This window comes from Necator americanus, chromosome I (assembly GCF_031761385.1).
Source record: "Necator americanus strain Aroian chromosome I, whole genome shotgun sequence".
Lineage (NCBI taxonomy): Eukaryota > Metazoa > Nematoda > Chromadorea > Rhabditida > Ancylostomatidae > Necator > Necator americanus.
Genome location: NC_087371.1, coordinates 33,572,855 through 33,588,531, shown reverse-complemented (window position 1 = coordinate 33,588,531; position 15,677 = coordinate 33,572,855). Strand labels below are relative to the sequence as shown.

Sequence of the window (15,677 nt, the reverse complement as noted above, 5' to 3'; positions counted from 1 at the left end):
TCTCTTATCACGGAAATCTTACCTAAAAATGCAAGACGTTAGTTTTTTTTATTGGTCGCAACAGTTCGAGTGAACAGCTGAAGAAGCTCACACAAAATGGTGCGTAGCGTTTCCGGGGTCAAATGGCTCAACATTCTGCTTTTTTGCGATTAAGCTCTTTTCGTGGAACTGCGGAGGTAAGCGTTTCTGACGGGGACGTCAGCAGTCAAAAAGAAAAGTCATGCAAGGTAACTGACAATATTTTGCATGCTGGAGAAGACACTATTCTTACGGAAGTGCACAGAAGAAGAGATTAGAGACGTTTGCCAAGAAAGTATGAAAAAAGGTTCTCATTGAGTATTACAAATCGTTCCTTTCTAACGAAAAACAAGATGGATGCTACAACAAAGTAATTGCTTCTGTTTTTGGTTCTCCAGCGTTCTAGCATCTCATCCAAGAAAACAATTGTTTGTCTAATCTTGTTCGCATATGAATCTTTATGTAATTGGAAATAAGGAGTATAATGACTGCCAGAAAGAAATCAAGAGAGAAGCCAACAATTCCTAACGGGATCTAAAGTCTCGATCTTCCAAGAGCTATATCTACCAAAGTGGCAGCTCGAACAGCTGTTCCCCAACCGACAGTGAATCCATGACCCCCATGGCCATAATTGTGAACAACCTAAAGCGGATGAGATAGTGTCAAAGAAAAACGGAACTATTTCTGTCAACGGAAAAAAAACCTACCGTATATGTCGCTCCGCTCTGCTTTCGCTTCGCAACACTCTCCACACGTATGCTTTCACGTGCAGGTCGTAGATGACACCATTCACCTAGTATCCTAGCATCCTGAACGTTTAAGTAGATTTAGCTCATGAATGGATGAATTCGCCAAAATTTTCGTGCTTTTGTCGCCGCATTGCAGCCGTCGCCAGCGAGATGCAATGAGAGTGACTACGCGTAAGTTGTAGCTTAGTGCTGGATAGTCGTAATGTAGTAAGGAATAGGCCAAGAATTGTTCAAGCTCAAGTTTATGAATCCGCATGCATTCCTCCTTTATAGTACACCTTAATCTTTATTTGTGTGGGTGTGGCGCAGTCGGTTAGAGGTCCGTTGTAGTCATACAGTTGATGGTTTGAAACCGCCTCAGTGCCAAGCAAACCTTTCATTCCTCCGGGGTCGATAAATTGGTACCAGGCCTGTCTGGATGGATAAAAACACTGACTTAACCGGCAACCGCAAGACATCGTATGGGTCAATTCTAAAGCCTCAACGATTACGAATTGCAGTAAAACCCGTTGGCGCATACTGAGCGGATTGATAAGCCAGTGAGTTTATCTTTTATCCTTTAGTCTTTATCTTATAGAACACAACCGCGCTAATTAACACTCCTGCGCAACGGTAGAACAAAACCGAGGTTGCGTGTCGGTTTGTAGGAAAGTAAATCTGATATAGTCCTTATAAACTAATCTAACAAATAAAACATATACACTTGAGCAATGTTAAATAGATTTCTTATTTCAGCAGCATCGATGAAAACTAACGTGATCAGACAATTCAAAGTTTTGCTCCTACTTTTTCATTTCTATGAATACATCACATGCATTTATTTTTATTTGTACTTTAGAAAAAGTTTTTGCAAAGAGTTCTTACAACGAGAGCAACTTAAAACCACCTTCATAGCTGGATGTAGCTCCTCGTAACGTCGCCAAATGTCATTTCTGTCTTCTTCCGTTACTCTCATGTCAGAACGGTTCACTTGCTTCACTGATCCAACTACAACACTATTATTTCTGGAAGAACCACGTTACTTATAATAATATTGACGTGTACAAAAATTTGTGTGGTAGACTAGGGGAGGAATCAAGGACATGATCAAAAAGGAGAGCGTTCTTAACAAGTCCTGGATAGATTTATCAATTATTTATTTGTCGCAATTAGATCCATTTATCCTCCGCAACGGATTACCGCCTCATGGTGGCACGGAAGTGACTCTGGTGGTCGAACCAGAACCTCGGTTCGTCCTCCGTCACGGTCTCCCATGCTGAGAAGGAATTCGACACACCCGACTTCATGGAATCGAAAGACTGCCTAAGAGTAAACCACTGCTAGGATTCACCACCGTCTTAGTAAAATGTCGCAAGGCGGCTCCCTGCTCCACATATGTTTGGCGACGACCTGTGCTTAATGCTAAGTTCGCCATGGCGGGGCTGCTTAGTTCGGGGAAAAGTCTTCTTGCCAATCCAGCATTTTCAACGCACCCGGCACATTGCGCCCTGCCGTCTCAGGCGTCGGACGGTATGGCGACCGACGTGAGGCGATCAAATCTCAGGACGTCCGACTTACGAGCAATGTCCCGTCTTTGCGACCCAGCGGAATATATACATCGAAAGCATACATGGCCAGCCATGAGAAGAGAATTATGAGAAGAATCGAGGATAGATGGACTAAACGCTAGAGTGGATCCCAGCAGATGCTAAACGCCCTCGAGGGAGACCGCAGGCGAGATGGGGTGATCTGTTCGCTGCGGACCAGCTGAGAGCTCAGCTGGATACGGTTCAAGACCTCGCCAACGTCACTCACGAAACTTGAGAACATCTTGGATGACAATGGCGAGGGAACGAAACGAGTGGAAGAGATGCTGGGCCCACACGTCCAGTGAAGACGAGCCATCTAAGTTTCTAAGTATCTTAATAAGTAAGTATATCTATTCATTCCTATTTAGTCGATTTTTCATCATTCGCTTATATAACATTTCCGATGAAGCGTAAGAAGCTAGACCAAATTTATCGCGAAAAGTAATGAAACAATAGATTCAAAGAAGAGACGTGGTTTCAATTTTCAACAAAACCATCGTCAAAATAGTCCTCTCCTCTCTAAGACCACCTACCACACTTTGTGAAACCCCACGTACTTAGGAATAGTGAATGTACAAAAATCTCGATAGTTGAAATGTTTATGCCATGGCGCGTGAACCTAAATGAGCCGTGTTCTCAACATTCTCATTTCGCTTTCGTTAATATTAAAAGAATCCACAGTATTTCTTAGAAAACGCACCTCAAATACAACTCCACGTATCGGATATACACTAGTATCATCGCCAGCAAGTTTTCCGGCATTTAATCCCGCACAATTGATGACGATATCATAACCGTCATCAGCAAGCTGTAAGGAAGTAGATCGCTAGGTATAGGAAGTAAGTAAGATAACAAAAAGGCACATTATACGTTATCACTGCTTAGGCTCTACAACGGCTCCCATTTGTTTTGATTCATTATCGATTGTGAAGAAATAATCTCTACTTCTTAAAGACATCACCCCACGAATCTGAGGTGGTACGGATTTCAGGTGGCGCATTCGTATACGGGATCGTAGATCATGGAGAGAAGGATGATTCCGCCCATTTCTTCTTTCTTTTCTTCTATTTGCCGCAAAAAACAGCCCGGAAGAGACGGCTTCGAGCGTTATGGCGCGCTATTTTCTACAACATGTTCGATTGGAGCGCGCTAGCCTTGTGCACGCGCCGTATCTTTCGGGCCGTTTTTTTTACGACAATTAGGAAAAAATGGACGGAATCACCTTTCTGTCCATAATCTACGATCGTGTATACGAATACTCCACCTGAAATCCGTTCCACCTCAGATTTGTGGGGTGATGCCTTTAAAGCGCTAATCACGCAATAGAGCATCACTTCTGATGATAGTCATGGAATGCCTGCCTGCCTTCTGATGGCAAAGAGAAGTCCTAACATGAAAAAATCTCGAAATACTCCTGTGATCAACAGGTAGCAGGACTTTTCAGTCAGGAAATCCCGGATTTATCCAAATGCATATCTTTTCCCTTATGTTGTCACAACCTTTACTGACATCTGCGTCACATTTCATGGTTACGCTTGCTGACGTATTGTCTCCAAAACTTCGTTCTTCAATGCTCCACGTCACACGGCTTTGGCTGTTCACGATTTTTTTTCCGCAAAAATCCCATTCACATCGTTCCGCGGCCCCATTATTCACCTGACTTGGCTTCATCTTACCTCTTTCTCTTACCGAAACTCAAAAACTCATTCCGTTTTGACTCGAATGAGGAGAAAAGGTGGCGGCGAGGATAGCGCTCAAGGAAACCCCGGAAATCGAGTATAACAAATCTTTTGAAGATGGAAAGAAGTGTCGGTATAAGTTTATCGCTGCTGAAGGACCGAAAGGGAGTATTTCGAAGGAGATGAAGTAAATTTTGAAGAATAATGTACCGTTTTCCCTTTATTTGAAAAGTTTTGATATATTTTGATTACAGTAGTACGAACGCAACGTATAGCAGAGCCAAAACGACATGGAGCAAGGCGCAGTTGCGTAAGCGGCTGCGCTCAAAGCGGCGCGATGAAGACCGTGGTTGTAATCGTGGTGGGACCATCGCAAACTGTGCAGAAGGATGACAGTAGCAAAGCTCCTTACTCGATCCTAACCGCTACGCTTACGCAACTGCACCGTTCCTCATTTCCTTTAGACTCGACTACTATAATTTTTGACGATCTCTGCTTATTCAATGTCATTAACGTAAATAATCGGCCAATTTTGAAAATTATCCAGGAAATACAGTTTTTCTACTTCTCAAACCTCTTCTACGCTGTTAATTGCTCGTTGCTTGAAAACAACTCCTTGGTCAACCAATTGTTTCTTTAGAAAAGGTACATATTGATTCCCTTCAGCTGCATAGGAGGAAAAATGAATGGCATATCTAAAAGTGACTTATGAGAACACGAAATCAAATTCTATTCAATTTTTTTGTGAAATTCCAGACGGTCTTCATTAAACGAATAAGAACTGAAGATCTTACTTCGATGGCTCTACGAACAAACTTTCTCGCTCTTTGTCGCTCATGTAGCGGAAATTATAAACGATATCTCCATACGCTTTTTTCTAAAGTAAAAATTGTTGAATCAAATTATTATCATTAATTGGTTATAATTTTTATTATTAATTATTTTTATTAAATTATTGAGCTTTACGTCTTTGATGAATCGCAATTGTTCGCTGCATAAAATGTTATTTGAGCCAAATCCCCGTCATCATCATACCTGTCCTTCCAACGCTTCTTTCGAATCCGACTGTATATGACCAGATAGAAGTTTGACACCGGTAACGGTGCCTGCGAGGCGTCGACACAGATCAGCGTACCAATCGAAGGTTACCTTAGCATCAGCTCTAAAACGAATATAACGCTGTCTGAATACTCGATATTCTAGTATTATTTATTCAACTGTGATCTTACATCTTTGTGATTTTGAAGTGAAAGTATGGAAATATAATACGAATTGTCTTTGGAAGCTAGAAAAAATGACGTAATTTTTCGCAAGGGTAACGCAAGCTGCTAGAATCTTTGGCTATGGTAGGTGGTCTCTGCGTGTACAGTCGCCGAGTTAAAATGCGGCGCGTGCACAGGGCTGGCGCGCTCCAATCGAACTCCTTGTAGAAAAAAGCACACCGGAGCGCTCGAAGCCGTATCTTCCGGGCCGTTTTTAACGGTAATTAGGAGGAAATGGACGGAATCACCCCCCTCGCCATAATCTACGATCCCGTATACGAATACTCCACTTGAAATCCGTACCACCTCAGATTCGTGGGGTGATGCCTCTAAATGTAGTTTTGGGAGGAGGGGGCAGTGGTGCCCTTACTTCTCGAGGTGAATATTTGGATTATCTCGAGGTAAATAATCGGGCCCTACGACATAAGTATTAGTTTTAGAAAATCTTAGACATGTAATCCAGGAAATACAGTTTTTCTACTTCTCAAACCTCTTCTACGCTGTTAATTGTAAGATAAGGTTGCTAAGGGAAAAAAGTAAGTTAGAGCGTCGAGAAATAAGGGCGCCACTGAGTGCCCCCGCCCTCCCTCCAACTAATACATTTCTTCCCAGTCCCCGATGAACCTATCTATCCGGGCTGATGCGATGCACCAATGGTAAGGACGGCGCTGATATCCTGACGACTACGCGTCAGGTCAACCCCATCGTATGTTCATTGCATTCGACGGCGATTACGTTTCCCAGTTTCCATAAGGAGTCGATACAAAGTCGCAGAGAAAAACCGGTATATTTCACGATCGAGCAGTTCCTATACGAATCGTGCTCACCTGTCATTAATATTATCAAATCTGAAGAGTCCTGCCGGCATGGCTGAACATATTTTCTCGAATGGTCGGTCGTGGAAAATGGTTATCTGAATTTAGTAATCTCTCTTGAGTGAGATGTGTCCATCTATTTGACTGATCTAGAGCTGTGTAATTCAAATATAGTGAATACAGTAAAAATAAAAAAAGTAAATATAGCAAATTCGGTATGGTCAGGTCAAAATGACCGGAAGTTCGGTGCAGTTATGTAAGCGTTTACATTCTAAGCGGAGCGGAGGTGGGACTGAAGGGGGCCCTTACTAGCTCCACTCGTCGCTGAAGTTCGAGAACTAAAGAGAGAAAACAACGAGACTCACCTCTATATTTGGTCGAATTCTTTTGAGAGCTAAAGCCGTGGATGTACCGATAACACCTTCTCCAATTACAGCTACACGCCCCATTCTCAAAAATAAAAACTAGGGTGAATGTCTATGCGATAAGAAAAAAGTTGATGTGAATTCGAAGAGATGAACTCAACCACACCCTCGTGTTTAAGAATTTCTTTTTACTCAGCAGCAGTTCGAAAACGTTCAAAACGAAGCCGAAAAGCCTTCACCAGAAGAAATCGCGCCGCACTGCCGTGAAAGTGAAGCAGAAAATCATCCGGGAACAATTCTCGTGCGACCAGCGGCTGTAGTAGTGATAAGCCGAAACAGAGTAAGAACAGTGAAGGTCGTTGATTTGATCTACGCTTAAAGCTGATTTTTTTTTGCTTGCTTGTCTGAATTAATGTAAATAACGAAAAAAATCTTGTGCCCTCATCCCATGTTCATTTTTAATTCCGAAAATTGAAATTGATTGATGAAAACTATTGAAACAAATCTACCAACGTTTTATTTGTATAGTCTTGGTGAGTAAAGTAATTGAATATTCCATTATTTCACAGAAGGAACGTAATAATTTGGCAAATATTTGAAAAATAAAAGAATTGTTCCGAAGAATTCCTGTTATTTGCATATTTGAGAACTATAAGCTGCATAAGGGAGTATCCAGAAATTTATGGATTTCATGTGTGCAAAATTCAAGAAAGAGGAAGAGAGAGCAGAGTAGGGATTTCATTTTTACACAATGTTACACTATTGCGTATACTATCTCCTCTCATGATCGCACATGAAAACTGTGCCCATCCGGGCTTTTTGTGGGAAGAAACGTAACTGAGTGGAATAGACGTTTCCCTAGCTCGTGTATGATACGAAATTCAAACCAACATGCCATATATGACGTGATTTAAAAAATGTGTGATAAAAACAATAACTAATAGGCCCTAATGGTTTCAAAAACAGCGCTGCTTGAAAATTGAAGTCGTTGGAATCTGATTTGCCATACAAATTTGGTAATTGTTCGTCATTTTCTTGTTCCCATTATAGAATTGCAACTACGATTTAGTTTGCTGCTTTATTTGTTTACTTATTCATGTTTATTTATCTACCAGTTCACTTATTTTTTCATATAAGTAAGCAAATAAATTAATTGAAATAAAAATACACCAAAAATTGTGTTACTGAGAAGAAACTCATATTGTAATAGAGCGTATGTTGGCGATAATTATAATTAAATAGTTCATTAGCTGAAATTGGTGTTATCGACGAATTTCCAAGAAACCACATACCACTAATCACTGAGAACTTTGCCCCTCACCACCCTTTTTACTTATTTTTCGTACAATTATATTGTCTCTTAACTGCTTTCCTACTTTTTTATTTTGACTTTTTCCTACAAATATATTTTAATTACAATGCGGTCACCATGATTGTTAAAGGCATCACTCCACGAATCTGTGGTGGTACGAATTTCAGGTGAAGTATTCGTATACGGGATTGAAGATTATGGAGACGGAGATGATTCCGTACGAGAAAGAACATATTCGGCGGTACTTCATGTAGTAGTTCGAATGTTCTTTTGTCTTGAAACCTCGGCATATTCTGTCTGTGTTTTGCTATAGTGTGCCTACGAGGTTTTTAGATGGAACCTTTATTTGCCTGACGTTTCGGCTTTTTCGCCGTCTTCAGAGGCCTAAATAGAGGATGACTGGAACAATGCTACGTTTATCCCGTCAAGTGCCACACCACCCTGGGTCAGTGTTTCGATAATCGTTCAGGGTAGTGAAAACAGAAACCTATCTACATTGAAAATGGTCTTACGTTTTGCTCCACCGGATGTGGTGCGGCTGGTTGCACGCACTTGTCACTCAGTGTACCAGCGAATGAGTGTTACTGCGTGTAGATCACCAGCGACGACATAGATTATTTGATCTACACACAGAATATCAGGCGGTTATAGGTCACAGAGCGGTACAAGTGGCAAGAACTCATTCGTTATGGACAAGCATTCATTCTTATTATTCATTGAAGGGTTTCTTTTAAGAATAAAAAACGCCTCCAACGTCTTCCTTGCCGATATTTCTGTTTCGTGAGCCAGTATAACGCATTTCACATCGTAATCGTTTCCGTTGTGGGCCTCATGTCTGTGCCTTCCTAGTGGTGTTATCAAGCTTTTTCGTCGTTTTCCGGCCATGTGTTCATTAATCCTCACTCCAAGATTCCTACCGGTCTCCCCAACGTAAGTTGCATTGCATATCAAGCACTCAATCTCATATATTACCCCTATTTTTGCGCAGTCGCCTGTTTTTCCGTAAGGACAAATAACACATCTTTCACAGATGCAGTATCTATCATATAGTCTGTTTCTAACAAGCTGGCTTTTGATGTTTGCATTTGGGATATTTACCAAGATCACGTCATTTTGTAATTGTGCTTGGATAATGCTGCGCTGAACAGCGGCACTGACATTGTCAGAGATAAAAGGAAGACAAAGAGAAATTTTGTTTTCGCGCGGAATATTGCTATTTACAGTGCGGGTTCTTCGGTAATGCGGACGTACTGTATGGCCATTGGCACATGCGATTTTCAAGGCTAGTCTTCGTGATTCGTGTCGTTCTTGGTTGCCAGTGCATACTTCACTAGCGGTTTTGAACATATTACGAATCACTGCGCGTTTTACTGCAGTCGGATGTGCAGATTTGGCGTGCAATATGATGTTCTTGCAACTTTCTTTGCGATACCATTTTACTCTAATAATGCCGTTTGAAGTACTTATTTGTGTGTTGAGGTACGGAAGCCATCCTTCTTTGGGGTTTCTCGTGTGAGTCTTATATATTGCGATTGTTGGTTGAGTATTCGGAAACACTCGTCCATTTCGGACTGTGTTGATGTTATGATGCAACAGTCGTCAATATATCTGCAATACATTATTGGTCTACGCGAAAGTACTGGTTCTTCGATTCTGCTCATGAAGCAGATCGCCAGTACTGGTGCTAATCGTTGACCCATTGCTAGCCCTCTCAGTTGCGCGAAATAATTTCCTGACCACCTGAAGATATTACAATTCAGGCATTCCTTGATAAGCGTTATTATGCGAGATTTACTTAGTCCATATGTTTCCAAGTTGTTACCATACAAATCTATCATCTCAGAGAGAGCTTGCAGCGCCTCACTGTTTTTTACATTCGTGTAGAGTGAGGTTACATCAAAGGACTCTATTACGCAGTTGCCCTCAACTCTCGCATTGCGTAATCGCTCAAGGAAATGGTGCGTGTTCGACAAATGAGATGGTATTTTAGGCAAAATTTGACTCACGATTTTATTAAGGAACCACGAAATGCGATCCGTTGGTCCTCCCACACAACTTATTATTGGTCGGATTTTGAATGTGGCCGCTGATGTTGAGTTGACCTCATCGGGTTTCAGCTTATGCGTTTTGATGAGGCTGTAGAACACAGGGCAGGTCGGTTTGTCAAGCTTTAGGCGGCTAACAAATCGTTCGTCAAGGCCAGCAGATTTTCCCATAGTCATCCATACATGATTCAAGCGTTTGCACTGCACAAGGAATTCTTTCTCTGTTACACGGCGATAGATCGTTTCATCTTGCAAGTGAAGATTTGTTATTTCCCGATCAAGAGCCTGTGACATGACTACGAATTCCCCACCCTTATCGCTTACTGAAAGGCGTATGTCCCCTCTTGTAGTCATTTCGCGGATTTCCTTCAAACCCTGCCATTGCTCGCGCGTAAGATTGTTAAGGGTGAGTCGTCTATGATGGTTATAAGCGGACAACACCCCAGATAATAGAATTCTAAATTTTGTGTCTGTTTCGCGAGCTGGTTCGGGTTCTTTATAAAAGTTGCGCGGAAATGGTGTTGGGGGTAACGCTCTTCTGCTTATAGGTGCAGTGTGCTGATGGTTACTTTCATTCCTAGTTCTGATTCGAAGCTGGTCCCGAAGCTTGTGGAGGCCTACTGTGACTTTACGGAATGTTGACCCATCGATTCGATGTGAAATTGAAAATGATGGTCCAAGGCTCAGAAAGTCAACACATTATCGGACAAATGAATGTTGTCGAGTACCGTTACTCTTGCCCCTTGATTATTAACAGCATTTGGAGCTGTTGTGTCAATTGCTCGGTGGAGTCTACGTGGACTACTTCCATTGTTGGAATGGTTTCCACTCTCCATACCCAAAAGTCTATCGTACTTTACGCGCAGGGTCGAGCTGACGCTAGACCGAATAGAATCGCAGATCGCTCTAGATCCACTTTCAATCCTCCTCCATACTTGTTCAGGTAGAAGACGACGACAGGCCTGTTCTTTCGAAATACATTTCAACAATGATGAGTACAATACATGCTGTTTTTCCTTAATTACAATTCCTAAGATGGATCGATAAATATTACAGATCTTAGGATGATTCTCAGGAAGATTGCACGCAGTACCTATTTTCTTATTTGAAATGAACTTAGGAATCAGCCCATTCGTCTTGCATCGCTGGAGAAAAATCACGGATTGACGTGTGGTCACCACTTTCTGGCGTAGCGATAATGCTTCGCGTACGAGAAAGAACATATTCGGCGGTACTTCATGTAGTAGTTCGAATGTTCTTTTGTCTTGAAACCTCGGCATATTCTGTCTGTGTTTTGCTATAGTGTGCCTACGAGGTTTTTAGATGGAACCTTTATTTGCCTGACGTTTCGGCTTTTTCGCCGTCTTCAGAGACCTAAATAGAGGATGACTGGAACAATGCTACGTTTATCCCGTCAAGTGCCACACCACCCTGGGTCAGTGTTTCGATAATCGTTCAGGGTAGTGAAAACAGAAACCTATCTACATTGAAAATGGTCTTACGTTTTGCTCCACCGGATGTGGTGCGGCTGGTTGCACGCACTTGTCACTCAGTGTACCAGCGAATGAGTGTTACTGCGTGTAGATCACCAGCGACGACATAGATTATTTGATCTACACACAGAATATCAGGCGGTTATAGGTCACAGAGCGGTACAAGTGGCAAGAACTCATTCGTTATGGACAAGCATTCATTCTTATTATTCATTGAAGGGTTTCTTTTAAGAATAAAAAACGCCTCCAACGTCTTCCTTGCCGATATTTCTGTTTCGTGAGCCAGTATAACGCATTTCACATCGTAATCGTTTCCGTTGTGGGCCTCATGTCTGTGCCTTCCTAGTGGTGTTATCAAGCTTTTTCGTCGTTTTCCGGCCATGTGTTCATTAATCCTCACTCCAAGATTCCTACCGGTCTCCCCAACGTAAGTTGCATTGCATATCAAGCACTCAATCTCATATATTACCCCTATTTTTGCGCAGTCGCCTGTTTTTCCGTAAGGACAAATAACACATCTTTCACAGATGCAGTATCTATCTTCGAACTACTACATGAAGTACCGCCGAATATGTTCTTTCTCGTACGCGAAGCATTATCGCTACGCCAGAAAGTGGTGACCACACGTCAATCCGTGATTTTTCTCCAGCGATGCAAGACGAATGGGCTGATTCCTAAGTTCATTTCAAATAAGAAAATAGGTACTGCGTGCAATCTTCCTGAGAATCATCCTAAGATCTGTAATATTTATCGATCCATCTTAGGAATTGTAATTAAGGAAAAACAGCATGTATTGTACTCATCATTGTTGAAATGTATTTCGAAAGAACAGGCCTGTCGTCGTCTTCTACCTGAACAAGTATGGAGGAGGATTGAAAGTGGATCTAGAGCGATCTGCGATTCTATTCGGTCTAGCGTCAGCTCGACCCTGCGCGTAAAGTACGATAGACTTTTGGGTATGGAGAGTGGAAACCATTCCAACAATGGAAGTAGTCCACGTAGACTCCACCGAGCAATTGACACAACAGCTCCAAATGCTGTTAATAATCAAGGGGCAAGAGTAACGGTACTCGACAACATTCATTTGTCCGATAATGTGTTGACTTTCTGAGCCTTGGACCATCATTTTCAATTTCACATCGAATCGATGGGTCAACATTCCGTAAAGTCACAGTAGGCCTCCACAAGCTTCGGGACCAGCTTCGAATCAGAACTAGGAATGAAAGTAACCATCAGCACACTGCACCTATAAGCAGAAGAGCGTTACCCCCAACACCATTTCCGCGCAACTTTTATAAAGAACCCGAACCAGCTCGCGAAACAGACACAAAATTTAGAATTCTATTATCTGGGGTGTTGTCCGCTTATAACCATCATAGACGACTCACCCTTAACAATCTTACGCGCGAGCAATGGCAGGGTTTGAAGGAAATCCGCGAAATGACTACAAGAGGGGACATACGCCTTTCAGTAAGCGATAAGGGTGGGGAATTCGTAGTCATGTCACAGGCTCTTGATCGGGAAATAACAAATCTTCACTTGCAAGATGAAACGATCTATCGCCGTGTAACAGAGAAAGAATTCCTTGTGCAGTGCAAACGCTTGAATCATGTATGGATGACTATGGGAAAATCTGCTGGCCTTGACGAACGATTTGTTAGCCGCCTAAAGCTTGACAAACCGACCTGCCCTGTGTTCTACAGCCTCATCAAAACGCATAAGCTGAAACCCGATGAGGTCAACTCAACATCAGCGGCCACATTCAAAATCCGACCAATAATAAGTTGTGTGGGAGGACCAACGGATCGCATTTCGTGGTTCCTTAATAAAATCGTGAGTCAAATTTTGCCTAAAATACCATCTCATTTGTCGAACACGCACCATTTCCTTGAGCGATTACGCAATGCGAGAGTTGAGGGCAACTGCGTAATAGAGTCCTTTGATGTAACCTCACTCTACACGAATGTAAAAAACAGTGAGGCGCTGCAAGCTCTCTCTGAGATGATAGATTTGTATGGTAACAACTTGGAAACATATGGACTAAGTAAATCTCGCATAATAACGCTTATCAAGGAATGCCTGAATTGTAATATCTTCAGGTGGTCAGGAAATTATTTCGCGCAACTGAGAGGGCTAGCAATGGGTCAACGATTAGCACCAGTACTGGCGATCTGCTTCATGAGCAGAATCGAAGAACCAGTACTTTCGCGTAGACCAATAATGTATTGCAGATATATTGACGACTGTTGCATCATAACATCAACACAGTCCGAAATGGACGAGTGTTTCCGAATACTCAACCAACAATCGCAATATATAAGACTCACACGAGAAACCCCAAAGAAGGATGGCTTCCGTACCTCAACACACAAATAAGTACTTCAAACGGCATTATTAGAGTAAAATGGTATCGCAAAGAAAGTTGCAAGAACATCATATTGCACGCCAAATCTGCACATCCGACTGCAGTAAAACGCGCAGTGATTCGTAATATGTTCAAAACCGCTAGTGAAGTATGCACTGGCAACCAAGAACGACACGAATCACGAAGACTAGCCTTGAAAATCGCATGTGCCAATGGCCATACAGTACGTCCGCATTACCGAAGAACCCGCACTGTAAATAGCAATATTCCGCGCGAAAACAAAATTTCTCTTTGTCTTCCTTTTATCTCTGACAATGTCAGTGCCGCTGTTCAGCGCAGCATTATCCAAGCACAATTACAAAATGACGTGATCTTGGTAAATATCCCAAATGCAAACATCAAAAGCCAGCTTGTTAGAAACAGACTATATGATAGATACTGCATCTGTGAAAGATGTGTTATTTGTCCTTACGGAAAAACAGGCGACTGCGCAAAAATAGGGGTAATATATGAGATTGAGTGCTTGATATGCAATGCAACTTACGTTGGGGAGACCGGTAGGAATCTTGGAGTGAGGATTAATGAACACATGGCCGGAAAACGACGAAAAAGCTTGATAACACCACTAGGAAGGCACAGACATGAGGCCCACAACGGAAACGATTACGATGTGAAATGCGTTATACTGGCTCACGAAACAGAAATATCGGCAAGGAAGACGTTGGAGGCGTTTTTTATTCTTAAAAGAAACCCTTCAATGAATAATAAGAATGAATGCTTGTCCATAACGAATGAGTTCTTGCCACTTGTACCGCTCTGTGACCTATAACCGCCTGATATTCTGTGTGTAGATCAAATAATCTATGTCGTCGCTGGTGATCTACACGCAGTAACACTCATTCGCTGGTACACTGAGTGACAAGTGCGTGCAACCAGCCGCACCACATCCGGTGGAGCAAAACGTAAGACCATTTTCAATGTAGATAGGTTTCTGTTTTCACTACCCTGAACGATTATCGAAACACTGACCCAGGGTGGTGTGGCACTTGACGGGATAAACGTAGCATTGTTCCAGTCATCCTCTATTTAGGCCTCTGAAGACGGCGAAAAAGCCGAAACGTCAGGCAAATAAAGGTTCCATCTAAAAACCTCGTAGGCACACTATAGCAAAACACAGGAGATGATTCCGTCGATTTCTTCCTAATTGCCGTAAAAAAATAACCCGGAAGATACGGATTCGGGCGTTTTGGCGCGCTATTCTCTACAAGAAGTTCGATTGGAGCGCGCCATCCTTGTGCACCCGCCGCATCTTCCGGCCCGTTTTTTTACGGCGATTAGGAAGAAATGGACGGAATCACCCTCCTCTCCATAATCTACTATCCCGTATAAGAATACTCCACCTGAAATCCGTACCACCTCAGATTCGTGGGGTGTTGCCTTCAAGGAGTTTCGTCCATCGATCGGGTCGATAGCTGATTTCCTTGTTCTAGTTGCTGAGACGACTGTAAATTGACCAAGTTGATTGCGTTGGAGTAAAATTTATGGAACAATCCAATATTAGAAATGTTTGCACATCATTACGAGTGCAAATATGCAAGTTAGGAGAAATTGTTGGCAACGAAATTTCCGGAGAAACCGTAATGTCTCATGAGTGTTAATTTAAAAGTTGAAAGTCTTGTGGATATCTTAGCGTCGTTTGCAAATCAAGTTATCTAGGACCATTCAGAACACAGCGCTTTCGTGTGTTTTTACATAGCAAAGATTGTGGGTTACGGCAAAAGAATCTCTCGTGTTTTTTTAACCACGAACCCTGCATCTCAACGGACTTAAAAGATCAGTAGTAAACTTTATAGAATTAAATTATCAGTGCACACCATGAAAAAGGCGCATTATGTACACGAACACAAAAAAAATCCCTAACATAACTACATATTCACGCAGATCGACACAAATAATCACATTTGGGGGGTCGTATACGACTTACAAGTAGTATATAATCAAGAAAT

The 15,677-nt window shown here is 42.1% G+C and overlaps 5 protein-coding genes across 7 annotated transcripts; 3 read left to right on the top strand and 2 right to left on the bottom strand.

Annotated features, from left to right (window-relative positions):
- Window positions 1–552: 552 nt before the first annotated feature.
- On the bottom strand, window positions 553–6,540 carry RB195_007685 (uncharacterized protein; the record flags this gene model as incomplete). Its single annotated transcript, XM_013445646.2, has 10 exons — window positions 553–660; window positions 726–827; window positions 1,654–1,771; window positions 2,893–2,954; window positions 3,036–3,143; window positions 4,589–4,709; window positions 4,809–4,891; window positions 5,050–5,176; window positions 6,104–6,189; window positions 6,457–6,540. The coding sequence occupies 10 exons, from the start codon at window positions 6,538–6,540 to the stop codon at window positions 553–555; spliced, it is 999 nt and encodes a 332-aa protein (XP_013301100.2).
- A 2,691-nt stretch (window positions 6,541–9,231) lies between these two features.
- On the bottom strand, window positions 9,232–10,167 carry RB195_007684 (uncharacterized protein; the record flags this gene model as incomplete). 2 transcript variants are annotated; one of them, XM_064181442.1, is made up of 1 exon in its annotated part: window positions 9,232–10,167. In XM_064181442.1, the coding sequence occupies one exon, from the start codon at window positions 10,165–10,167 to the stop codon at window positions 9,232–9,234; it is 936 nt and encodes a 311-aa protein (XP_064038231.1). The 2 variants fall into 2 exon arrangements, with proteins under 2 accessions (XP_064038231.1, XP_064038232.1); XM_064181443.1 differs by having other exon boundaries at window positions 9,232–10,107.
- A 1,710-nt stretch (window positions 10,168–11,877) lies between these two features.
- Window positions 11,878–12,417, top strand: RB195_007683 (uncharacterized protein; the record flags this gene model as incomplete). The annotated part of the gene is made up of 1 exon (XM_064181441.1): window positions 11,878–12,417. One exon carries the CDS (start codon window positions 11,878–11,880, stop codon window positions 12,415–12,417), a length of 540 nt encoding a protein of 179 aa, XP_064038230.1.
- A 329-nt stretch (window positions 12,418–12,746) lies between these two features.
- Window positions 12,747–13,682, top strand: RB195_007682 (uncharacterized protein; the record flags this gene model as incomplete). 2 transcript variants are annotated; one of them, XM_064181439.1, is made up of 1 exon in its annotated part: window positions 12,747–13,682. In XM_064181439.1, the coding sequence occupies one exon, from the start codon at window positions 12,747–12,749 to the stop codon at window positions 13,680–13,682; it is 936 nt and encodes a 311-aa protein (XP_064038228.1). The 2 variants fall into 2 exon arrangements, with proteins under 2 accessions (XP_064038228.1, XP_064038229.1); XM_064181440.1 differs by having other exon boundaries at window positions 12,807–13,682.
- Window positions 13,683–13,798: 116 nt separating this feature from the next.
- RB195_007681 (uncharacterized protein) lies at window positions 13,799–14,500 on the top strand (the record flags this gene model as incomplete). The annotated part of the gene is made up of 1 exon (XM_064181438.1): window positions 13,799–14,500. The coding sequence occupies one exon, from the start codon at window positions 13,799–13,801 to the stop codon at window positions 14,498–14,500; it is 702 nt and encodes a 233-aa protein (XP_064038227.1).
- Window positions 14,501–15,677: the final 1,177 nt, after the last annotated feature.